The sequence below is a fragment of the Corvus cornix genome, chromosome 2, assembly GCF_000738735.6.
Source record: "Corvus cornix cornix isolate S_Up_H32 chromosome 2, ASM73873v5, whole genome shotgun sequence".
Taxonomy (NCBI): domain Eukaryota; kingdom Metazoa; phylum Chordata; class Aves; order Passeriformes; family Corvidae; genus Corvus; species Corvus cornix.
The window spans coordinates 65550850-65577179 of NC_046333.1; the positions used below are offsets into that span (position 1 = coordinate 65550850).

The following is a 26330-nucleotide window of genomic DNA, read 5'->3' on the forward strand; positions in this document are numbered from 1 at the left end:
GTACTGCAGAAAGCAGGAGCTCACTAATTTCCAAGACTTATTTTGTACTGACAGGGACACACACCCATGAGCTATTAGGGCATGTGCAGTCAAGAAGACAGAATAGGGAAAAAAAAAGCATTTTTTCATTCATTTAGTAAATTTGTACAGTACAGCCACATATTTTATGCTGGAATTGGAGAACGGAGGAGATTGCAGATAAAAGTATGACATTCTTTATCAGTCAAGAAGCCATTTTAGCAACAGGATCCCTCTCTAGAGGATTAGTCACATGAGAATTTAAGGATAACACTGTGCTATGGAATGTAGTTATGTTTGTAATCTGGTAGTACAAGATTACTCTTTGCTATTTTTCCTTAGGCCACTAGAAATAGCCTTGAGTCCATCTGTGACCTAAAAATGTTGGGTAAGATCCAGCTTGGGCAAAAAGGAGAGAATTTATTTCCTGTTCCTCTAAACAAGCTGGAGTATGTCCCATACACAAAGATTCCTATTATGTGCACCATATTAATCATGCCTGATTAAGAGATCTGACTTGAAAAGCATGGAGGATCACCACACATCTATTTTCGCCACTCTTTCTTGTTCCCAAGATACCAGAGTTAATTATTACTCTCTTCCAAATAATCCTTGTTTACCATGGTCACTCTTTATAATGGACATCACCAGGCCATTAAAGAATTCTTGGCCTCTGGTGTCTAATCAGTGTTAAAATAGCAGCCAGGCAAAGCAAGCACTTGGCATCTTGATTTGACCAGTAGTAGTTAAAAAAGGTCATCTTCTGAGGACAAATGAGAACAAAAATAATTGCAGAGACAGGAACAAAGCAGTGTTCAGCCCCTCCAAGAGCTGCATGGGAGAAAAATGCCTTTGGGAGGGATGGATGGACAAGGCTCACAGAATCACAGAATCAGGTTGGAAAAGATCTCTGAGATCATCGAGTCCAGCCCTTGATCAAACAGCACCTTGCCAAGTAGACCAGAGTGCCACATCCAGCTGTTTCTTGAACACTCGCAGGATTGATGACTCCACCACCTCCCTGGGCAGCCCATTCCAATGGGTTACCCACCGTCTGCATGAAGAAATTCTACCTTTTGTCCAACCTGCACATCCCCTGGAGCAGCTCGAGGCCGTGTCCTCTTGCTCTGTTGCTGGCTGCCCGGGAGAAGAGACCGACCCTCACCTGGGTACAACCTCATGTAAGGCAGCTATCGAGAGCGATAAGGTTCCCCATGAGCCTCCTTCTCTCCAGGCTAAACACCCGCAGTTCCCTCAGTTCCCACAGTCGCAGGACTTGTGCTCCAGATCCTTCCCCAGTTCCTTCTCTGGACCTGCTCCAGCACTTCAAATGTCTTTCAGTGAGGGGCCCAGAAGTGGACACAGGACTTGAGGTGTGGCCTCCGCAGCGCCCAATAGCCGGGATACCTGCCCTGCTGGCCACACGATTGCTGAGCCAGGCCAGGATGCCACTGGCCTTCCTGGCCACCTGGGCACACGCTGGCTCCTGTTCAGCCGCTGTTGACCTGTGCCTCTAGGCCCTCTTCCGCCGGGGAACAGTCGAGGCGAGCAGCTTTGAAATGTACGGGCGGGGGTCCCGAGGAGCAGGGCCGCCAGCCCGGCAGCTCTCTCTCCCTGGCCATCGGCGGAGGGAAGCGGCTGAAGGCGCCGCGCCCGGGCCCGAACCCGCGTCCCCCCGGTCCCCAGCACCCCCGGCGGCGGGCGGAACGCGGGGCGGGGCCGGCTGGTGCCCGAGCCCGGCCCGCGGGGGCGGCGCTATGCAAATGAGCGCCTGAGGCTGGCGTGGCGGCTCGCGGCGGGGCGCGCAGAGCGCGCGGGGATGCGGCGGCGCGCGGAGTAGCGCGCGCAGGGTGGCGGCGGCGCAGCCATGAAGTACAAGGTGAGCGCTGGGGCGCGGGGCCCGGCCGGCAGCGCGGCCCGGACAGCAGCGGCTGTCGGACGGCTCGGGGCTCCCCTCCGCACCTCCTCGAGGCGAGCCGTGTGCCCGCGGGGCGGCCAGGTCTCCCCTCGCCCCTCCCCTGCGCTGTCTCCAGGCGCAGAGCCCCAGGGAAGGTGTCCGCGGGGAGCGGGAAACGAGGGGGCAGCGAAGGGGACGGGCTGTGGGGACCCCCCGGATGCCGTGTCGGTGTTAGCGGTGGGGGGAGAAGGGGCTTCCCTCGCTTTTCCCGCTGATGCGGGTCCTGGATAACGGGGTGAGCCCGGGATCGCGGGGCGGTGTGTGATGGCCAGGCGCGTTTGGGACAGGTACCCCCGATCCTCCCCGGGAGCTCATTCGCCCCCTTTCCAGCCGTTTGTGGATGTTTCCTTATCACGGTTCGTTCTGTTTGATGGGTCATAAGCGAGGGGAAAAAAACCCGTAACATTTTTGAAAATTGGGTAGCCTTACCGCCTTACTAGATCCTTTAATCCCCGCTTATTAAATAATCGCTTTTAGCAACCTTTTACCAGAGGGGTGGTTGGTTGTTTTTTTTTTTTTTTTTCAAAAGACACAAATGTGGAGCCTGTCATCCTAATTTTACTCAGAAACGTCTGGGCAAGGTACAGAATTGCCCACGGGGCATTAGATTACTGTACAGACATACCGTAATCTTGTGTGCTTGGAAAAAAAGGGGGAGGAAGGAAAAACTTTCCTTCCCCAGCCAAAAATAACTTCAGCGTCAATAAAAAGGTGATTTTGGAAATGTCACACGCTATATACTTACTTGCAGACTAAGTTGCTTTGGAAGTGAGGTCCATCTCCGTACTGAACTTAGGCTGCATAGTGTGAAAGAGTGCTGATGCTCTAGCAGTGTGAGTGAGGAGTACGAGTGATACCCAGGTAAATGTGCACAGATTTTTGTGCTCTTCTGTACATCTCTGAGCTCAGACCAAGTTTTCAGAGTCTCTCAAGCCAAACTTTGGGAAAGGTCAGAGTTAAGTTTCCAAAGCTGCTGCCAGTTTCTCCATGTCATGGAAAGACAAGGAAAAAAGAAATTGTGTTAGACGTGGGTCGACAAAGGTAATCCATGGCTTTGACAATTCTGATGTGAATCTGATGGCTTTTTTTCTTTTTTAAACTGTGTCTCAAACAAATGACTGATCTGAAGTCTGAGATAAAATTCATTTCTCTTCTATCTACTCCACCTCTGATCAGTCCAGGTAGACTTTATACCTGCCTGGAGAAGCTGTTACTCTGAGCAGAAAACATCAGGCACTCGAGGGTAGAAGAGCAGAGTCACTGTTAGTCCAAGCTCACAAACTGCTTTCAGACTGTCCATGGCCAAGCAACACTTGTATCCCAGTAGCAAAATAATGGTCCTGCATAGTTATACAGTGTCCTGATTTCTTCTATGTAGCCCAGTGGCACTGCAAGATAAGTGGACTGATAAGTGGACTGATAAGGTGGCTCAAAAGGGGGAAGTCTTCCCTGCTCTGTAATGGTTCCTTTGCCCTGTCTTGTGGGAATGAGGATTTTGGTTTTGGTTTGTGATTACTTAATTCTAGACAGAGAAAGAGCAAGCCATTAAAAAATAAATAAAAAGAGAAGATTGAGGGGTTTGGCCTCAAAAACTTTCTTGTTGGATTACAGTGTTTACTTTCCCTGGGAAATGTGAAGTAGTTACTTACACTGTTTAACTGGGGCAAACATTCTTAGATCTATTTCTTATCCCTAGAGTAATATACGAAGAAAATACCTGCACATTCAGTCTTTGTTCTTTCTGTATTTTCTCTCTTTGATTTATCTCCCTATAAGAAAACAAAGGTCTTTTTTTTTTTTTTAATTATATGCATGAAATAAAGGCACAGAGAGTGCTCATGGCCTGCCTGGGGACATGCCATCACTTCAGAGGAGGCTTAGCGTCCAGGTGCAGATTTGGCTCTGTTTAGCTGTTCCTGGTGTTATACTGGGGCCTGTCATTCCTTACTTTCATTGTGATAGTCCATAAGGCCTCATTTAAAGAAATAATTGAAATGCTTGTTATAGTTTAATTCAGAATTTTAACAGTAGGACAGAACAGGAACTGCTTCATGGGTCAGACCCTGAATACGTCTGTCCATCACTCATGACTTTGCTTTCAGTGTGACTAAACCCAAGGTAATTTCTGGTCTAGAAATCCTTTCTGCTACTCAATCTACACATTTTTTATTCAGACATTTTCAAAACTTGTTCCCTCCCTCTCTTCCTCCATTTAAGCTTCTTTTATTGTCCATTGCACTCTTCAAGCATTCTCCCATCTTAATACTCAAGTCTGAATCCTCTGAAAGGGAAAATCCCAGTGGATTTAAGCAGGTTCAGAATTTTACCTTACATATGTCTCTACACCACTGTCTATCTTTTGCACACTGTGTGATATTCTGTGATTATGTGGCTATTTAAAGCAAAGTTGACCCCAGGCCAGGTCCTGTTGTCCCATTCATGTACTAGTTAAATGCCTGAGAACACAGAAGTTATTTTAACTGCAATATGGAAAGATGGGAAACATTAAGCATAACAAATACTTGTGTTGGTTTGGAGCACTTCTTAGCCCTACTTGTCTAAAAGCTGCTTTCAGAAGCTAATTCCTGTAGGGGTGCAGTTGTGTGAGGGCAACACCTCAGTTTTTGATGACAGCAGCTTGCTTTTGTGCTAAATCCCCATGTGCCACAAAACTGCATCCCATCAAGTTCTCACAGGACTCCATTCCAGGAGGTAATCCAGGAGGTAAGGTCAGCCTTTTCTGAGACCAAACCCAGGCTGTTATTCCAAGGATGGAGCAGTTACAGCTACAATATACTGTGTAGGGACAGAAATACCAGTGGGTTACCATGAGCAGTGAAGGACATGGATGGGAAAGGGTATGTCTGGCCACCAGTTCCAATGCTCTTATCTCAGGCAATAAAAGTGCAACATAAGCAAAAGGGAGAAGACATTATCATAACAAGGCTTTTGTAGCTTGGTGGCTGCTCACATGCAAGACAAAGTAAGAGGGGGAAGGAAGGAAGAAAAGGGGACTCATCTGTTTACTAAACTTCCGAACAGTTAGTGAAAGAGGAGAGGGAAAAAACCCTACATTCCTTACCTCATTTAAGCCAAAAGGAATGACGTAGATGTAAAGTATGAGGTCTTGATTATCTATTTTTAGATAATTTGTTGGGCAAGGAAGAAACCTAAACAGGGTTCAAAATGCCTGTAGTGCACAGTCCTGTAATATATAGACTTGATTACAATGTCTGCACGCCAAGACAAACAAAATAGTGTCCCTGGGAAGAAATACAATATTCCCAACCAGAAGTGCTTGTGAAAAGCTGCTTGTAACCCTGGCAATGAAAGACTTTGAGTGTTGGACCATGTAAAAGGAAAAGAACTGTCTGTACTTTTTTAACCAAATCCTCTCTGTTCTGTTTATTCCTCACTCCTTTTCGTTTCACTTTTTTTTTTCAGTATAGCAATCAAACTCAGAAGTAAATAGGAACTGTAAAACCTTGTAAAATGTAATGAGAGAGGAAAAAACCAACAAGGGGAAAACCTGTCCAAGTTTGTGCCATCTCTCTTACTGTCGTGAGTTTCGAATGGAAGTTTCATGATTTTTCTCTCATGTGTGCATGTGCAGGGTGAGGTGGCTGAGGTCTAGCAGGGTCAGGCCCAAGTCAGCAGCAGCACTAGTGAGATAGAGCCAGAAGGACTGTCCCCTTCACAAAGCTTGGGAGGCCACTGTCATTTTCAGATTGCGGCTGTAACCTGTGTGTGCCCTCCTTCCCCTCCCACACCCCCCCTGTAGATTTATATTTGTATACTTAATAGAGGGAGTGCCTCAACACTCCAGGGTAGTTGAGAAACTCCAACAACTGTGTCCACTTGCCCTACCAAAGTCTTGGTAGGATAGCAGAGTGCTTTTAATTCTGTTTTACAGATGGAGCTGCTGAGGCTTAGGGACGTTACAGGGTTTGTTTCAGAGGAAGAAGAGGAGCCATCACAAAGCATTACAGCCAGCAGCATGCAGGGTTTTTTGCCAGATTTCTAAACTTCTGTGGTTTTTAGTCTAACAATTGCTCCTGAGTAATGTAGCTGTGAATCTGTTTAATCAGAAACTGATAGTCTTATCTGCCTCTGTCCAGTAGTTCCTAGTATTTGATGGGGAAGCAGAACTACCAGATGAACAGTCTTCCTTATTTTTTTTTGATAGTTCCAATTCAGTTTGACTCTAGATAGTACAAGAGGCATTAGATACTTGTTTGGGGGTTTTACTCTTGCTTTTAAGGTCCTGCTAGAGGTTGCAGGTTGCATGTTAAACTATTACTTGGCCTTGAGGTATCTTGACTCAAGTCTACTGATTCCAAACAGTGCCACACTATCAAAATACCTCATCGAGGGGGACCTATCAGATCAGAGAGCAGGAAAACTGTCTAATAGTAAGACTTTATGGAAACATCTCCTGCAAAGGAAAAATGAAAGCACATTTCAGTGGTTATTGTCTTAGAAAGGCTGCAGAACTCTCCTATTTTCCAGAATACAGGCTAGACTTCAGAGAAGTCTCATGAAGCGTTATTGTGAATTTGTTAAGTGTTGGAGCACACTTCCTAAGACTGCAGACAAACTCACCTTTGGAATTGTACCTTCTCAAGCCCAGCAACAAGTGGGGTTAGAAGACAATACTTGCACTGATATCGGATCTCTGAACGCTGAACTCCTGTGTGTGGTGCCTGAGGAGAAATTTGTATTAGTGTATTGCCTGTGCTCCATTTTAAGTACCAGAGTAATTGCAGCAAGGCCAGGTGCATCTAGTGCATACAAAAAGGTAGCAAACCAGGAGCATAGAGCTTCCTACTTGTCATATTGCTGTTATCAAAGATGTTAGGGGCATGGGAATGCCTTCTGCATACAAGAGATGCGCTTAGGTCACTTAAGGGCCAATGTTAAGTAGTTTTTGTCTTGCTTATTTTATTTGGACTAACTTAACACAGCATTTAATTACTTAAATCCCCTTCATACCAACAGCAATTAGGAACCCACCTGTCTCCCAAGGTCCAGAGTTTAAATTCCATTTTTAAAGCAACATGAGTGCTTAAGAGTAGTATGCACAGCCTCTGCCTTGGCTGCAGCACCTTTGGAGGACTCTTATCTTTTACTGCTCCCATTTCTGGCCACACCTGATGGAGACAAGTAGCTGAACTTCTTAGGACATTAAAGTCCACATACCTGTGTAGGAACCCATTTTCAGTGATATTTGGAATTGTAAATGCATAAGTCACTTTTCAAGAGGCTTTTTTACGTAATAGATGCTCTCTGAGCATCCATGAAAGCAGTAGACATCTACTTGTTAGAGCAGTACTCTGGTCCCTGAAAAGTGCTTTATGCCAAGCCTTCAGTAGGCTTGATCAGATGCTCATCTGGGACTGTACTATGAAAATAATATTTATGGCAGGTATTGAGCAATATTTATTAAGTCAGGCTGCTGCTAAGTAAAGCTGCATGTAGAGGTACTTCTGCCTGTAAATGGCTGCAGCTCTCAGCATCAGTGAAGCTGGGTCACTTTATAGCAGCTCAGAGTGCAGCCTCTGCATATTATTGCCTGATTATCACAGCTTGCTCTTGGCAAGTGCCCGTTTTCTTTTGCCTTTTGGTCTAGACATTACAGTAGTGGAAACTGTCTTAATTTTAAGGAGCTCATTTTTCCACAGCAGATTTGGACGTAGCTTGTGTTTGACATGAAACAGGACTGCTAAAGCTATAGTTCACAGTCCTAGAAACACAAGTGCATAGCATGACAAAAACTGTATTTTTTTGTTTTTTCTCTATAGGGATGAGGCCAATTCTCGCCTTTCTATTTTTGTGTTGGTTTTAAAAACACTTTCTTCACAGTCAGAGTGGACCATCCCGCCCGGAAAAGGAAGAGTAATAAGAATGGGTTTACTCGGGTTTACTCTACAGGAATGCAGTCAGCACATCAGAAGCCCTTTCTTAAGCTGGCCTCATCGACAGCAAGGTTGAAAATTTTAGCAATAGCAATACCACGAATCTTTGGTAACAACAAATCTTAAAAAATGCTGACGGAGCCTAGGAGTAAATCTCAGTTCTTCCAGTGACCTGCTTAGTTGCAGACAGAGAGAGGAAGACAGACCATAAAAACCATCAATTATTCTCTTTCTAAACACGTTTCTGATCCAAAGGGTTAAGTACAAGACAACTAGAGGTGTGCACTCTGTTTAACATACAGCTAGAAGTAGGTAGGCTCATGAATGCCCATGTCCTGTGGACTTTACATCCAGTTAAAATGCTTAGGGTAATAAACCAATTTTTACTGCTATAGAAAGATGTAATCTACAGGCAGATATCTTCTTTTGTTTTCTCTCTCTCTTTTTATACTGCTTTATTTTGTTTGCATGCAGCCCAGGAGCTGCCCAAACCGTTCTCTCACATGATCAAGAATAAGAGTTAAAGTTGTGTTTCAGCCTGAGACTGAGCACAGTAACCAGAGCTGCTTAAAATGCACCTACACCTTCACCATCCCTCTTCTCCGGGGGTATGCTTGCCCAGAAAATGTCAGCTTGCCAAAATTGAGCTGTTCTGGGAGGCTTGTTGACTTTTGACCGCTGCCCTGTAGAATGGAGATGACTCTGACTGGACCTGGCAAGCATCAGCTGCCAGCTAGGCTTGGCTTCCCTGGAATTCTGATTCACAGGCAATGTGCTACCTGTCCCACCAGCCTGCTGAGGGCTGGAAGGAGCCTGGAAAGAGGAGTTCCTGAGCTTGTTTTTCTTTAGTAAGTTGGACTCTCAGGGCATCCCAAGTTGTAGCTGCTGTGTAGTATCCCAGATGGTGACACTATATTGACAGAGTAGGATGGCTTTCCTTTCTAATGAAATTTTTTTGAGAGACTTGGGGGAAGAAGAACATGTCCTAGTTCATCTAAGTTCTAGATTTAAAGAAAAATAATTAAAAAATCATACTTTTCAAAGCTGAAGACATCAGACAAGTGAGTTGGTGGCAGTACTGAGGTCCTATGTCTACATAGCTATGGTTTCTTGACAATCAAGTTGTAATTGTTTCCCCAGAGCCGCAGGAGGAAGGGTTAATTTTGGGTTTGGGTTGTTTTTTTTTTTAAGGAAGCTTTGTCTGGGAGAAGACTGCTCACAAATGCCAGAAAATGGAAAACTGAGAACTCAAAACACACGTTTCAGGATTCTTTCTTTCCATAATTTTTTTTTTCCCCTTTCTGCTCTGCTTCTTCAATTCTTTAGCGTTTAACATCTGATCTCCTTTCATTAAGTTTTTAATTGCTTGCCTGAGGGAAAGGGGTTAAGTTTTACATCTGCTTTTTGATTTTGATGTACTGTGGTTTAATCACAGTGAGATCATATTTACTCTAAGGGTATTGTTTGCATGCTTGATTTTTTTTTTTCTCTCCCTGTTGATGTCACAAAAGGCACACAGCCCTCAGACGGATTTGAAAAGGCCTTTCAAAGTCATGGAACGAGATCACACCCTTCCTTGGGTGGGGGGAAAGGAAACCGGTTATGAGGGTGAAACATACACAGAAAACTTAGTGAGCTAGGTGTGGTGGAATTTCCCAAAATATTAATAGATCTTGAAGGTAAGTCAGGGGATGTGGTCTGTGTCCCCAGAAGGAGCAACGAGAATGGCATTTCGGCACTGCTGCAGAACCCCAGGAACTCAGGGGGCAGAGGAATAAGAGGAATATGTCATCAGTGGATCCGTGCTCTGCCTCACTGTAGATGTTTCTGTCGCACACCGTGTGCGACGCCTGCGATGGCAGCAGAGCAGGGTGGGTGGTCTGGCAGCCCAGCAGCGCCGTGCCTTAGTGCCGGGCTGTTCCGCAGGGCTGGGTGATGGAGCATTAGCTCAGCGTGCCCTTTTCCAGCGGAGCGGTGGCCGCCGCGTCCCGCTGCGCGCCCCGAGCGCGGCGTTGCTGCGCAGGGAAAGGGAGCGGCCCCGCTCCTGTTAAACCCGCCCGGCGGGCGCAGCCGGCACCTCGGGGGCTCTGTGCCGCTCACGTGGGCTTTGGGATACAGCACGGCCTTGGCTGCATCAGAAACACCTTACTTAACAGCTAGGACATTATGTTTCTGGGTAATTCTTCGTAATGCCTCTCACCCCCTCTCACTAAAATAAAACTGGACAAGCCAAAAAACCAAAACTCAGTCGACAGACAGAAGAATATCATCTGAGCAAACAAAGAAAGCCTGGCTTTTTTTCCTTCTTGCCTATGTAGAATTACCATTTTGGTGCTCTCAATAGATACGGAGCCAGAGATCTTTCTTTTCAACTTGCTTTTCCGTTGTGAAACATCAGGTATGGCAATAAGCTTCTGCACTCAGGGCAGAACACTGAACTATTTTATTCACACAGGCCAGAGCACCAGTTAGGATCTTTGTTCTAACCTTCATTTTCACATTTTTCCTTTTTTAGTTCCCCCCTATTTGTTCTAGCCTCCTAATTCCTTATTTAATAGACATACATTTGGATTCCCTCCCAAGGTGCAGGTTCACTGCTTTGCCTCAGTTTTGCAAACTACTTTGCCAACTACCTACAAAAAAAATGGATACACAAATATCTCCTATTTACTTAAAACGGAGTAGCTCTGGTGAAACAAAAACGGTTCTCAAACCAGAGCACTTTCAGTCTCTCACATGTTTATGTCACACTTGAATCCCAGTCTTGAGTGAACCAGTGGACCTGCAGCATCCTGAGCAAGAGTGTGAAGTGCCTGAGCCCTAGCTGGTCTGCTCGCTGCTTGCCTACCCTGCTTGGTGCAGTATTGTGTCTGCAAAAACTGGCAATGAATATTCCAGAGCATGACAGCCATAGTGCCTACTTTGGCTTGCCCCCCAGTGTGGTCCAGTAAGAAGGGGACATTCCTATTTTTCCTCTTTAACTTTCTGTGTAACTTGTCTCACTACCAAAAAAAAAAAATCCCAGACTGAGCAAACTCTGAAAATCAGGCCTCTCAGGCAGGCAGAGGGGCTGGGACAGCTTGGTGGGACATTGAAATAAGGCACTCACCTCTGTGCCCTGCAGAAAGAAGGTTTTCCATGTCACAGCTTCCAGGCAGCTTGGTGTACTTCAGCATGACTGACAGCCTCTGTTCTGGAGATCCACAGGACTAGAGAGTAAGGATATTTAGGGTGGATGAAGACCTGTCCTTAGGGCTCTGCGGAGGCTGTTGGCTCGTAGCTCTCTCATTAGCTGTGAAGCCAGTCTTCCAAATCTGTGTGTGGAAAACTGCCTTAATTTCCATCCAGCAGGACTTGTAATTTTTTGGGTGAGCAGTGCTTGACCAGAGAAGTATCTTCGCTAAACCGAAAACTTGAGGTTTTGGTGTTAGAAAGCAAGAGAGTGCCTGGAAAGTAGAACTATGGTCTTTGCCTGAGGAGTGAACTGAAGCATTACCATGGTGAACATTTGCAACCGGGCTCCTTATTTTGTTTTCAGCTGAGAGCTAAGGGAGCTCAGAGTTCCCAGAGCCGGGCGCAGGCTGACTTGGATGCTCAGGGCATTTCCCCTGCTGAAGCTGCAGCAGCTGCGACACCCTGCTGGTGCAGAGGCTCTCATACGTGCTGTGGTAGCATTTCCTGCCTTCTCTGTGTAGCAGAGAGAGACATCATCTTGAGAGAAGAAGCAAGAGTCTGCACACAGCTTGTTGCTGGCAATGAGTTGTTTCAGGTCTGAGCGTGGATGGAGGCTGTTATGGCCAAGCGGTGCTGTTTCGTAGTCCACTCCCCATGTCACTGCCAACAGTGAACATGCCAGTGCAGCTTTGTGTGTACCAGGTACTGCCTTTGCTGTTCATACTGCCTTCTTCTAGGTTTGAGCAGACCAGCAAAAGACATTTTGCAAAGCTGAATGTCTTATTCAGTGACCTCTGTCAGCTTCTATTAAGTAGCCTTTGTGATAAGTTGCTTGTTATAGATAAACCTGTTACCTACTGTGCCTCAAGAGTTGCTTTCCTGGCCAACACAGCACAATGAATGCTTTATTTCAGAGGCAGTGACACTGAGAAATAGAAAAGGAGATGGGAGCTGAAAAGAACCAAAGTTAAACTGCCCAATGGCTCTGGCACTGAAACCCTTCTGTCAGAAGACACAACAGAGCTGAAATTTCCCTCTCTTCTACCAGTTCTGCTTGTAGGCAAACCATGTATCTCAGAATAAAGCTCACTTTATACAGGGTTTTCAGCTTGGTTCTTTTGTCTCACAGGCAGAGCATTACTGTTGGGCCTAGTGCAGCCCTACAAGGGTATGTAAATACTTAAGCTTACTTTGGAATAGCAGTCATTCATTTTTAAGAAATCTAAAACATGGGAATCTGTTATCAAAAATATTATGTGATGGGTAACTAAAAGTGATCCAACGAAAACTAAGCTACTGGTTTGTTCGCAGACATTGCCCCCACCTTTCCTTCCTTTGTTCCTCCCTTCCTACTCCCAAGCTTGCTAAACATAGGAGAGAAGCTGTTTCTCATTTTAAGAAACAGTTTGTCCAATAATAGAAAACAGGGGTCCCACCCTCTTTTAGTGAAGAGCAGAGGCGATTTTCCCAGTTCTGTTTGCACATAAACTCTACGCACAGGAAGCAATATTAAAAAACAAGACAAAGCAGAACAAAACAATACGCCTCAGCAGCCAAGCACGGAGCAGGGATCAGTATCCTCATACTGCACCTCTGAGGGATGCAGCAGAAATTCTTTGAGCTTATGGTTGGTTGAACCTTTTCCTCGAGCGTTCATTCATTGTGGAGCTGGCTGAGAGGAGTGAAGTCGGCAGCCCTGTGCCGGGAGCTTGGCACCACTGCACTCGGCCCTTAAAGAGACCATTGTGTTTAATCTCGTAGCGTGTAATTTATTATTCCTGTGTTTGCTTCCATGGCTGTGGGCACCTCACACACGCTCGTTATCCACGTCACTGGATGTGTTTACTCTTACAGAAGTGGTAGCTCTTTCCACTGCTCTTTTTAACTCTTGCCTCTTCCCTCTTCTGCCTCAGCCTCATCAGCAAACACCCTCTTCATCCTCCAGACTATGAATTACAGAATTCTGTCCGTTCCCTTCACTGCAGAGAAGGCCATCCAAAACAGATCGTGATCTTCAAAGTATTTTCATGTGTCTTCATCCAGCTGCAGACATGTTAGCCATCAATTGCAGTAGGCTAAGGAGAGAGTAGACACCTTTGACAGTTCTGTAATAGACCTCATTTATGCAGCTGAATTTGGCCTGTAGTTCCTTCAACATCTGAGAAGAAAAACAGTTTACAGAGTCTTACTTTTTTAGTTTGGGTTCTGCAAGTAGGACAGCTGACAGTTTTCAGAGCAGCATCTTTTGCTCACAGTTGGGTTTCAATAGGACATGCATCCTAGATGCAAAAGAAAGAAAAATCTAAGGCATGCAGAGAATACAAATGGCACCTTTCCAGCTTTTATCTAATGGACTTTAACTGGCATTAAAGGAAACCTCAGACAGAAGATTCAAACTCCTGGTTCACTTTACCTAGAGAAAGCTTGAAAGCTTTACTTTTGTCTCATCCAGTGTAGAAAATTAGGATCATGGGCCCTGTAATCTGCATTTAATCTAGAGAGTATCCATTACAGTTCCAGTTCTTTAGAAAGTTTCTGACACATGACATCAGCAAAGTCTGCTGAGCCTTTTCCTGCAGCATGTTCCAGCTAAAATCCCCAGGCAGCAGTCATTAGGGTCGGGCTCCCTTTCACTTTGACCTGCTGACAACTGAGATAGCACTTTGTTTAACAGAAGACTGGAAAACTTCTGGTTTTCAGTGATTTTACATAAGATGCTTTCTACTGCACTCATGAGCCCAAGGTTAGGAGGAATTTAAGCTTTTTGAGAACAAATGTGGGGTTTTTTTGTTTTGCCTGTACAGAGCATTAACACGGTGGGGGCCTGACCCTGGCTTCAACTTCCACACATCCCAGTATTGCTAGCAAGGCTTGAGGACACAAAAGCTGATCTGAGTCTTTCCAATCAGCCATTAGCTGTAGAGAAGCACTCCTTACTTGAAGCACAGCTGCTGTAGCACAGGGGGCTCAGGAGAATGGAGCTGCTACACAGAGACCACAGGGTACTTTTGGCTTTTAAGAAGAGCTCCACTGCACCTATCATGTAGTTAATTTAATTGGACCAAAGGAGAGCAGCAGAGGCTTCCATTCTTAGTCTTACTAAAAGAAGGTGGTAGTTGCCAGTATCTTCATTTTATGAAGTACTGCTGATTTCTATAACAAAACAAAATTTTTTCCCTATCTAGCATCGGGTAATTTTTCCCCTGCCTTTACAGAACTTGAATTTGTACTTCTGCATCTGTACCACTCCTTTTTTTTTTTTTCCTTTCTATTAGGAATATAAAGGGACTTCTGTGCAACTTACCAGTTGTGAAAACAAGTTCCGAGATAATTTTCTCATTGCCCTTTCTCTATTGCCGATTTGTCTAGGAAATGGCCAAAAATTTTTGTAGCATTTAGTCATACAAAAAGGTCACTGCTGTGCTTTTGTTTTCTCATATAAGATCTTGGTGCTTGCTTGGTGCTGGTTCTCAGACAGTCGAGTGGACAGATCCATGCCTCTTCAGAGGCAATTAATTTCATGTAACTGTCCCCAGTCTCTGAGCTGATGAAGCCAATGAGGTGTATTGAGATACGGGCTATGATGCCCATAGAGTCAAAAAATTACTCAGATTTGTCAAATCTGTGGAGATGAGGCCCACAAGGGTTGAGAAGTATCTGTGATCAGAACTTCTTTCTGTGTGTGGAGGAGCAGAGACTACCATCTTGATCACCACAGCAGGTTAAAGGTACCTCTGTGGTTTCTAAATGCTTTCCTGGAGGCCTTCTGTGGTCACAATTTCATTTTTCTCAAGGCTGATTCTGCTGACTCAGGAAAGTGATTTTGACACTGTTTCTGAAGCTCATACTAAGCAATCCTGTGAAGGAAGAATGAAGTCAGGGAGATGCTCAAAACACAGGTCTGCTTAGCAGGAACAGTGCCTTTGCTGCTGGCACCAAGCAACTGGCTTAGTATTTCTGGTCCTAATGCTTATTTGGAGGAATATTTTGCCTGCTTCACTGCTCCATCAGTGACTGGTGCTGCTGGCATGGCTCTGGGCTATTTAAAAGGCCTCGGGAAATGGCTGTAAAACAAGTGGCAGCCAATTAGTATAATTCACATAATGGTGCCTGAGTTAACACTGACAATTAGAATCTGAAGCTGTTTTCGACAAAGGAGTTCTTGAAGCACATCCAGAAAGTGTTAACATGCTGCATGCAGGTGGTGAGAAGGTCACTGGGACAGAGATAATGAGCAACTGGGAAAAAAAATTCACATGGGAACTTTTATCTGCTCTAATTCTACCACCATTTCAGCTTTGTTCTGAGAATTGCTTTGCTGTAGAAGCTAATCAAGCTTTTCAAATACCTTTAAACTCCAAAGTGTAGAAGAACATGCATTTATCATCGATTTAGCCTGCTTGGTTTGTGCCTCCCCCACCCAACTGTCCTCCTTTAAACAGCTCCTCTGTGAAAGTCTTCTGTAAGTTGCACAGGCTCAACTAGTCCCTTAGGTAGATTTCCCCTGTGAAAGATGCTAGAAAGAGATGGAGTCAAAATAAGAGATTAACTTGAATAATCTGATTAGGCAGCGGCTTTTGTTTTCTGAGCTCCATGGGCTCAGCTAAGTAGCCCCATCGACATGGCAAGAGCATAGAGGAAGTGCTCAAGAAGAGGCCACTGGTTTTGACCATGCTTCAGTAATAGTTTTGCAGTCCTGCCAAGGCATGGACAAAAATTGCTCCCTACTTTATCTATATTCTCATTTCTTATTGTTGTTGACTGATGAGCTGAGTAGATGTACATAAGAGGGGATGGTGGGCCCCAGTGCTGTTGTTTACATGGCAATTCAAAATGGCAATCCTGCTTTTCCAAGCCAAAGCTTAATTTATACTGGCCTTACTAATGATGCTGATGAAAGGCAAAGCCAGTGTTTCTCATACACTTGAAAGCTGATCTTCCATTCAGAGAAGAGGAAACTGATCTTGTGCACCCCATTTCAGCACTACATGTCTTGGGAAATGCAAGTTTGCCTACCTTTTATGTGACATCTGAGCTTATCCCCCTTCCATCCACCACTCAGCCCTGCACACAATCTGCTGCACTGAGCAAGGTCAGATGAAAGTCTCTGTCTCAAGGAAGCACAGGGATGGTGGGAAAACATGAGTGTGTCAACAGGGAAAGATATAACAAGTGAGGAACAATAAAAAAAAAGTTCTGATATGTCCAAGGAGGAGGATAAATATGACAGATAAAAACACTAAACTGTACTTGATGCTATTCCTTTGACGGAGGAAAGACAAATCTTTAAGACAGCTGCATATCCTTTTTGGTGGATTAACACCATTTCAGTTTGTGTACTGCATCCAAATATTTCAGATTGAACACTCCAGATCCAGGGCTCTGTATATTTTTTCAAGTGCTTACAATTAGATTATAACCATCTCTGCTGACTGCCTTCACTGAAAATCAGGCAGTCATGGAGCAGCTGTTTCCAACACATCTGGAAATATCACCAGAGCCAAGAAATTAAATCTTCATGGCCTTTTTGAGGGGTCCAAGAATGCTAGTGCAGACAGCCTGCCTACTTTCCATTGAATACCTTGGCCAGTTACTCAGAACTGGATGTGCCATACAGGCCTGCAAAGAAAGAGGAAAGGGAGGTAGTTCCATCTGTGAGAGGAGGTGGTACTTATTAGTAACACATCACAGCCAACAACCTTACATCAACTCAGAGCTGTCTTAAAACTTCATGGCAGAGGTACTGCTGGGAGTAGAACCCCAACAGGACAGAGGTCAGGGCAAACTGCAAAGCCTGCCTGAAACACGGGGCAAATGCTTGGGGGTAGTAGAGCTGTGTGAAGTTCCTCATGTTAATGGTACTGCCCCACTTGACATTATCAAGCAAAATGCATCTAAGAGTGCTTAAACTATGTTGACACAAGTCAAAGACACTCCTTGGCTGCCCTAAGACTCCTCCTAAGTTACACACAGAGGCACTTTATGGTGCTGGTTGGCACCTACAGTCTTACATTCTTTGGCTTGTAACAGACCCCCAGAGATGGGCACTGCTTCCCTCATGGCACAGGCATGACCCCACTTGGAGTCACTGGGCACATTATTTTTTTAAATTATATTTTTCTCTTCAAGATCTCAGAGGACTCAGAGGAACCATGTTCTTTGCAGTTGTTTTGGAGGGGTTTTTTTGTGGTGGTGGTTTTGAGGCAGCAGGGGAGGAAGTGTTTTACCTATTAAGCTACTGCTATGCTGTGTTGTGTCCCTGAGGAAGTTTGCACAGAGTGAGAAGGCACAAAGCTACATGCAAAGATGAGCATTGTAGCTCAAAACCTGTGACATTTTGTCAACTTGTATTTTAGATAGCTTTTCTTACCAGGTGGTCTAAAGATCCATCACTTTAAGGCACCTGCAGGTGTCAGCTAAGAAAAGCCAGGCCACTGTCTTTACACTAATGGGATCTGCACCTCCATGGAAAGTCTTTTGGGACCCCACAAGTGTAAAAATGTTTGGCAAAAACCGCTCTGGATTACTCACTCCTTTTGAGTCTTGTTCAGGGTTTATTTTTAATGGCAGCTAGCTGGCTGCAGCAGTACACAGAGCACGTTTGTGGGGAAATCAGTGTCAAGAGATGAAGGTACAAGCCCCTCATTCACAGGAAGAGCACCTCAGTGCCAAGAGCAGAACTCTCCTGACTTTCTGTCTGTTCAGGTGACTAGGCCGTATAAAGAGCTTCTATCTGAGCCACTGTTACTGGAAAATTTCTCACTAGCAGTGTTAATAATGCATAAGCCTCTCATTTCTCAAACTTGGGACAGAGGAATCCTGTGCTGCATGATTTTCCATGTTATTTTGATTTCCTGCACACTTACTTTTCAAATTCAGTTCTTATTTCTTATCACCTAGAGTGTGCTTGAAGATATAGAAAAATTGTTTGTTGATTTGCTATTCTTGCCCTTCTTTCTCCACAGAATCTTATGGCAAGAGCCCTCTATGACAATGTCCCTGAGTGTGCAGAAGAGTTGGCCTTCCGCAAGGGAGACATCCTGACGGTGATAGAACAGAACACCGAGGGCCTGGAAGGATGGTGGCTCTGCTCCTTACACGGCCGGCAAGGCATCGTCCCAGGCAACCGTGTGAAACTCCTGATAGGTCCCGTGGTACAGGACTGTCCCTCTGGCCAGGATATGCCCAGCTCAGGATTGATGAATCAGCCCTTCAGCCACCAGAAGATCTACCAAGTGCCAAGCTCACAGGCCTCAGCACGGGACCCTGTCTACCAAGTGCCACCTTCCCACCAGAATCAGGGAATTTACCAGATACCCACTGGTCATGGTCTGGTGGGACAAGATATTTACCAGGTGCCACCCTCCGTGCAGAGGTGTATTGATGGTCCAGCTGTGATTAACAAGGTGTGTGCATTTGCTCTTACTTCATAGCTCCAAAGCAGCTCACTTGTGCTGAGAGAAGTACGTGGTCTCAGGTTCCTCCCAGGCTGGAGCGCATTTGGCCTGTGGCGTTCTTGCATTGTGTGTTCAAAAGAGCTGCTGCAGCAAGATGAACTCTCCCACTTATTAATGAACAGTTACATCATCTGCCCAAGTAATTTTTGTTTAATTAAAAATTATATACTGGCTTGATGGAGAAGTCACAGTGGGTCTAAACTACAAAGAGGAATCAATGATTGATGAGACAAGGGCCGTATTTCTAAGAGTGAGGGAGCAAGAGGATGGTGATAATGAGGGATGTTTTAATACTGAACCTAAATCTTTTAAGAGTGCACTTGATGTTTATCTACAGTTAAATTTCTTGGTTGAAAGTGAGAGCTGCTGCAGCTCCATGATGCAGCCATTACTGCAGCAGCTGACAGCTCCCAAGGCTCCAGTGAGAAGCATTGCATTGTGTGGGTCCCCCCTTATTCCTGCTGCCCTTCTTAAGTTCTCCCCATCTTCTGCCACTCCCTCATTTTACCTTCACAGGATACCTCTCAGGTATCCTGGTACACACAGTGCCAGGTACCCTGGTGACTGAAAAGGGTTAAGGAAGATACCCAAGGAAGGAAGGAAATTCTTTTGGCCTTCCTGGCCCCTTATTACAAAGCCGAAAAGAATTTCTTTCAGTCCCTTCATTCCCAGTTCAACAGTTCCAGATATCAGCATCCTCCTTACCTTTAGAGCTTAAAGCATAGCATTAATATCCAATTTATGTAAGCAGGTGATGTTTCTGTCAGGAAGTTCTTTACTGGTTTAAACTTTCATCTCCTTATTTAGGTTGGCAAGACCGTCTGTTTTGTGTTTTTCCCCCACATCACCCACAAGACAGCCTTTTTCATATCAGGCCTTTGGAAGACATCTTCTAATGCTTTTATTTCCTTGTTATAATTTCATTTTCTTTGATAAGAATAAATGGACTTCTTGCCTTCTGAGCAAGAGAGAAAGATCTGTGAAACCATTCCAAGTCAATTTATAAAGAGGTTTGCTTGCTCAGCTTTTCCACAGTTATGCTTTATAGGCTGTGCAGGAAGATAGTATGAGAAAATTGCACTTGCTGCACAGGCAGAGATAGGAGCTTTGTTGGAGCAATTACATGGGTTTTCTTGATAACTCTAATGTCTTTTCTCTCTTTTTCTCCTTTCCCTATAGACTACATACAGTGCAATCTTTTCCAGGGGCAGTACTGTTTGTACACAGTAGATACCCTCCGAGGTAGTTAGTGAGCACCTGGTAAATATAGCCTGTTGATGGGGCAGCAATCCCACAAAGAGATCTCATTTTCGGCTATGGCCGTAGGAAATGTCTTACAGCACTGTCCAGAGATGCCTCAGCTATCCAGCCTGGGCGCAGGAGATGTACCATACAGCAGCTCTGCACGAAGGTCTGCTGGAAAGCCCAAGGTATTAGTTTGGAATGAGCACTATGTTACCTTCATTTTAGGACCTGACTTACCTAAATGACTATTAGGATAGTTTGCTTAGCATAATGAATGTGTGTTTCTACTCTACACAGAAAGAGTTTTCCAACTGATAAGAAGTTTCTTCTCCCTCCTCCCACCCTCTCCAGCTCCAGTGAAACTAACAGGACATTCTGCATAAATCAGTTTGCTGCTAGGACTGTGTTAAAACCCTTGAAACACCAAGAGACTGAAATCTTTGTTTTAGTTTAAGTGCAAAGTTCCTGTTGAGGTGCAAAAATCAGAAGCGGTACAGCACCTGTTTTGTCCAAGTTTTTGCCTTGAAATTTTTTCAGCAACCTTGATTATGAATTTTTCTGAATTCAAGTCACCTTTAGAAAATTGAGATTATCTATTTCTCGAGTTGTGACTTGTTTTCATTTAATTCCTCTCAACCCATGAAAGGCCAGCTATGCTGCTAACTGGAAAATAACTAAACATGCATGTTTATAAAGCATTTCACCCTCAATCAAAGTAAATGCCAACCTGCTTAGCACTAGCCAATATTTGCTACTTGCTTTAGTCCTGACTTGAATTTATTTAGCCTAAGAATCCTTAGTCTCAGTACTCAATGTGTTGTATTAGTGGCAGGCAAACCTCACGGCAGAGTCCTGCTTTGATCAGAGGTAGGCATATCCCTTGCTCCTTGGAATTGCTCAGTTCTGCACTAAAAGGAGCCTATTGGGATTGAAACCGTGGCAGGCAAGAGACAATTTATTAGTGAGGGAAGTGTCTGATGTAAAACTACTCCATTCTTTATCCCGATCTTGCTAAACTGCATTTTTACAGCTACCGCTGCAACTCTCTGCTAATGCCTTTGTGAAAGAAAAGCCTAATTACAGGGAAGCACTTTAGCACTTGTCTCCTTTGTATGAAGGAACAGTCTGTCCTCCAAATCCACCTCCTCTAGGGATCAGTAAAAACAATCCTTAATATTAAGAAAAGCTGGGCATCTTGAAGATTTGATTTGGGGTCTCTTTGCTATGTCTTCCAAAATGAATAATCTCTTTTCTTAGACTTGTGACACCTGCTTCAAAGGCTTAAATGAGCCACTCTGCCTCCTTACATCACCAGAATCAGCTGGTTAGCAAGCTGCGTATTTTGGTAGTCTTAAGGATGCCGAAGGGTTTTGCTACAAGTTCTTGCTGTATGCAGCCTTCTCCCTTCCCGTAGCAGGAGCTAGAGAAGAAAACTGTGTCCTCTAGACGCCACTCTAAGCGGGACCAGCAGCAGTTTCTGTGCTATCCCTTTCTGCACGTGTCTCCTTGTTTCCCTTGTGCAAACGTGTGGCTTGGCTGCAATACAGGAGCTGCTGTCAGGCAGGAATTGTCTAGCCTCGAGCAGCAGTAAATCAACAAGCAGGCATGTTATTAAGCTGTGCTGAGGTAACGCATCTCCTTAGCCAGCAAGGCAAATCGAGTCAAAAAGGAGTCCTGGGGCAGATAATTACAGTGATTAATTGATTCTGGCCAAACCGGTTGCTGACAACAGAGCTGTATTGGCTCCTTCTTTCAAATAAAAATAGCACCTTCTAGAACTCACTCTACCAATGATAGAGATAACAAGAGGTGGTTTAAAATTAGCCTTGGTTAGCCCCAAGCTGTTGTAGCTCTGCTGCAAGTTCAGTCACAAAACAGTTCCACCCCAAAGTGCGGAGAGCGTCTGATGAGCGTAAAGAGGTGAAAGCTGTATCTTAGAATTCATTCCCTCTTTCTGTGCTCTGCCTTGGAACTTACCCTCTTTTGCTGCAGCCAGCAAAGAGAAGGAGCCTTCAGACAAATCTGACGTTCAGGAAACCTGGATTTTATCCTTGTCACAGAATTCTGCATGGTCTTGAGTGGTGCTTTTGCATCTCATCTGCAAAATATGTGGGTTAATTATGAGGGAATTCATTCTGTACAGATTGCTTTGAGAATATCCTTTGGGGAAGGTGCTGTCAAAGCACAAAGACTCTTTTGCATCTGTGATTAATCATTAGTTCACACCTAAGCTTTAAAGCAGGGAAAGCTACACATGGAAAAGAAGTCACTGCCATAATTTAAACACTCATTTTCTGATTCAGTGTTTCCCCTAGCTGATCTGTTGTACTATCCCTGCCATCCTGAAAATAGCATTGGCCAAAAAATTTGAGGGAATTATTTCCTTGTTGGAAAACAGCTTTCTGTAGGAACCAGTAGCTCTCAGGAGAACTGTTGATCAAGGAGAATCTGCACAAATCAGAATGAGACTGATGTTCGACCGGGGAAGAGACTGCACTGTGGGAGTTACAGGCCCTGAACTACTGCTCCCACAAGGCACAGACCAACTCAGGCAAATAGAGATTTATGCCAGCTTGGAACACATCAGCTTTTTTGTTTGTTGGTCTGTTTGAACTGGAACACTGCGGTTCAGCAAACACTCAGATTTATCCACCTTTTAAAAGTGGATAGAGCGGAATAGGGAAGGAACTCATCTTCATCCCTAGCCTATTTCCAAGTATAAACATGTCCTTGACAAATCAAGAGTTTCACACCCTGCCATCCTGCTATCTCTGCCTTTTTCAAGAGGTCACTGCCTTCAGCAGGAGGTTAGGGTAAACCATGGCTATGGGAACGGTCCTTGTTCCCTGGTTTGTATTTATGTTAGAGACATGCTGGTTCCCACCACCCCACAAGCAGCACCACCCTGACAATTCTGGCACGGACTTCAGTAGCAGGAGCCAGTTAGCCACATTATGACATTTTTCCTCCCAATTACACAAGTACTGTCCTAGTTGGGAAGAAACAAATGGCTGCTTATAATGTTTGTTGCAGAAATAAGCCTGCCTTTACGTTATTGTCTTCTTTTCCTTGCCTATTTTCACATTTCTGAAGTAAGAAGAGACAGACATTAAGCACAGTAGAGTTGTGTGACAGATTATTTCATTATCAGAAAGAATGGGAGCATATCTAGTGTTTTGCAGTTTGTTGGTAAAATGTATTTACATTCCAAGATAATGTCCCCATTTACCCTCAGGCCTGAAATACCAGTTTCCTGTGATGGGGTTTCCATAAATGGCCCAAACAGTGATCGTACAGTCCCTCTTTTCTTCTGCTTTCACATTACAAATTCTGCTTTGGGGATTTGTATCCCTTATAACAAAATATTGCTTCAGTGTTAAAAAGTGCTGAACACACAGGAAGTTTGTTGAGTGCAGCAGGAGTGGTAACACATACCTCAACATTCAGAGCTGCCTTTCACAAAGCATGCGCTAAAGGATGAAAATACCTCAAATCAAACGCAAGCTCAGTGGTTAAAACAGCACACAGCCTTTTCCTTAGGCTCGGGAGTCTCACTTGTAACTTTCCATGTGACGTTAATAGGAGAACAACCATGTTACTGATAGAAAGTCCATGCAGTTAATTCCTCATCCACAAGGCAGAGTAAACAGCAGTTAGTCACTCATGTGATTTGTAGAGAAGTATTTCAAGAAAAAGACTGCATTTTATTAGGCTGAGCAAATATATGAGCTCAACATTACTCCCTGTTCCTCCCTGAGCACAGGGCTCTTTTTCATCAGTTCTATTTGTAGACCAGATACATGCATTTTTCCCCTGGAGTATCAGAAAAAAAGGCCAGTTCTGCAATCTAATCCAATAACCAAGGTCTCCAGGGACACAAATCTGTCTGCACAAGGGCAGGATCAAACCTTTGCTAAAAATAGTATAACAATAGTAATAGTAATTATAATAATAAAAGAAAAATGCAAGTTTATGGGTTCTTTCTTGGTCGTTAGAAACCTAACTGAACCTTTGGTTATGTCTGAAACAAACCACCAAATTTGGGTAATCTAAATTGCCCTAAGTACTAAAAACTAAGCACAGCAGCAGAGCATTTTAGAAAAAAAATTCCACATGAGTGGAAAACTGATTATTCAGAAAGTAAATCGCATCATGAGGAGGAAGTGTGGTTTCTAGAGATAGGAAATGGGTAGATGAAGACAAGTTGCTGACCATCAGAAAACACAGTTCTAGTGAAATCTAAAGTCTTGGCAGGCATTCTATGATTTTTTAGATGTTTTGATTTGGAGGACAACTAATTAGCATCAGAATATCATCATTCCATATGTTTGCATGAAACATTTCAATTTTTCTTTTTTATAAGCAGTGGCAGTATTGCATCTTTTTTTTTTTTTTTTTTAAACACAAATCTAAATTAATCTTTCTCCCCAAACAGACTGTTAGAATGGGAGCAAAGTGAAATTAATGTAGTTAATTTCCTAGGAGACAGAAACCTTCCATAAAACAGTCCATCCTTAATCCTTAAAAGACAGTAATATATTCCCATTGGTTCTTATCATCACAACTTTTACATATGCACAATCAGTCATGACTGAGGTCTGGAATAATTATTATACAGATGCAACAAACAATTAAGGATGGAGTTTATATCTGTTTAAAAAGTATCTGTGCCTTCTATAAACTTGCCAAAGCAAGCTGTGTTAATCTAAACACCAGTTAGTAGGAGCACTTGTCTGTACAGCTGCCCTGAGATACCCATACAGAAATGGAGCCAAAGTACAGCTTGGGAGCCAGAGAACCTCTACAAATCTAATCAAATCAAATTGAGCTTCTTCCTCATGGAAGGTTTTATTTGCCTCTCTCTCTCAGAGCAGCATAGTTCCCAACTTAAATGATTATGGGGCACTTCCATTGTTTCTGCCCAAGTGTACATCTGAGAACACTCTTGTGGAATTGAAACTTTTTGGCAATGCTTTGTCTCAACCATTTTTTTGCCCACTGGGAAATGCCAATTCACAAAACTGAAATTGTTGACAGGGAATGATCCGTTCTGAGAAATGGCTTAAAGGAAGGGAAACAAGAAGTCATGGAAATACCCTGTTACAACAATTCCCAAATGAAGCTCCCCCCGCAAACTTTCCATCTAGAAGTTCAATATAGTAGGAAAGAAATAACAGAAATAAGATGAAGCACCTTAAAAGAACTAAAATTATTTGTATGGACTGAACCAAACTGGGGTTTTTTTGTGAGCCTTTAGGATTTCATGTCATTCACAACAAGACACTCTCTGCCCTACCTGTCTTAACACCTTTTCCTTTTTCTTTCTTTCCTCTCGTCCTCCAAACTTGCCCTAAATTTGGGCTTCTGTCTTTGAGAAGAGACAGTCATAGTACTACCAACACACAAAACAAGCACTGGTTTGCAAATGGTTGTTCATGTGACAACCTTTTTGAGGTGGGGAGACTCGACAGACTGGGCTGGCCAAAGCAAGATACTCTTTTTTATCGTGGACGAGAAACCCGAATGCTGAGGTGCTGAGTTTTGCCACATGCTTTTCATTTATCAAAACTGCAGCTCAGATTTAATCACAGGTTTCCAGAGAATGCTTTAGCAGATACACGTATTTCTTCACTAAAACTTACCACACAATAATTGGGGGGGGGTTCTTTCTCTGTAAGACCCATCCATAGACATTATTTCAGAGTTCATGCCTGTTCTATCACCAGTCCCGTAACACGTCAGCTTTTTAGCTCTGTAGGCCAATGCATGCAAAAATGATGGTGTCTCTGTCTGCCTAAATATGAGTAATTGTCATGGAGATGACACTGGCAAAACTCTTATCAAGAGTTTCACACCCCTCTTAAAAATGCTGATAATTTAATAGTAATGGTATGATTTGCTCATCTCTCTTATTATCTTCCTCTCCTCTCAAAAATGGGACATTTTCAGAAGTGTTGGTTTGAGTCTCTTTAATTACATTTTGTAAGCAAGAATGACTCGTACCAGAATCTTGGAAATACCCCTTCCCAGTCAGCTTTGCAATTCAAGGCCAGCCAGCACCAAGCCTGTTCCACTGAAGCAAGCAGAAATGTTGCTCATAACACAACTGGCAGAAAGCCCTAGAGCTGATGTGAGAGAGAGCAGGATCATGTCACGAAAACATCATAAAATAAAAAAAGTCCAGTCAAATCTTGCCAGTGACAAAATTGTTGAGCATTTTTTTGTGCTTTGTACAGCTCATTCAGTAAGATCTGGAGATACAGATCTTTTTATCTGCATTTAGTTTGCAATCATGAACATCAGTGAGAAAAAGGTTCAACACTATCGTCTAAAGCTACAGCTAATGCAAGTTCAGCACTATTCCACCACACTTCATACAGCCCTGTCATTTTATACTAATCAGAGCTTAGGACATTTATGTAATGCCACATATATATTTTTTTTTAATTGTTTGGAAAGAATAAACCTGCACTTCAGATTTAGGAAAAATACAAAACTGAAAAATAGTGTAATGACCCTGCTTTTGTGTACTGATTAATGGAAGAGGTCACACCAGAAGGTAAG

General features: G+C 43.8%; 1 protein-coding gene and 1 long non-coding RNA gene across 2 annotated transcripts in view; one reads left to right on the top strand and one right to left on the bottom strand.

Annotated features, from left to right (window-relative positions):
• Positions 1 to 1811: 1811 nt before the first annotated feature.
• Positions 1812 to 26330, top strand: part of NEDD9 (neural precursor cell expressed, developmentally down-regulated 9) — a 37995-nt gene continuing 13476 nt past the window's right edge. The window contains exons 1-2 of the mRNA XM_039568900.1: positions 1812 to 1897; positions 18030 to 18470. Of these exons, the coding sequence (XP_039424834.1) occupies positions 1886 to 1897; positions 18030 to 18470 (453 nt within the window). The 5' untranslated portion in view covers positions 1812 to 1885. The remainder of the gene's footprint in view (positions 1898 to 18029; positions 18471 to 26330) is intronic.
• LOC104691389 overlaps positions 1900 to 26330 on the bottom strand; it is a 47682-nt gene continuing 23251 nt past the window's right edge. The window contains exons 3-7 of the long non-coding RNA XR_005604177.1: positions 21744 to 21864; positions 14369 to 15128; positions 11000 to 13343; positions 6578 to 6678; positions 1900 to 3363 (exon numbers count right to left, since the gene is read on the bottom strand). This is a non-coding gene — a long non-coding RNA (uncharacterized LOC104691389). The remainder of the gene's footprint in view (positions 3364 to 6577; positions 6679 to 10999; positions 13344 to 14368; positions 15129 to 21743; positions 21865 to 26330) is intronic.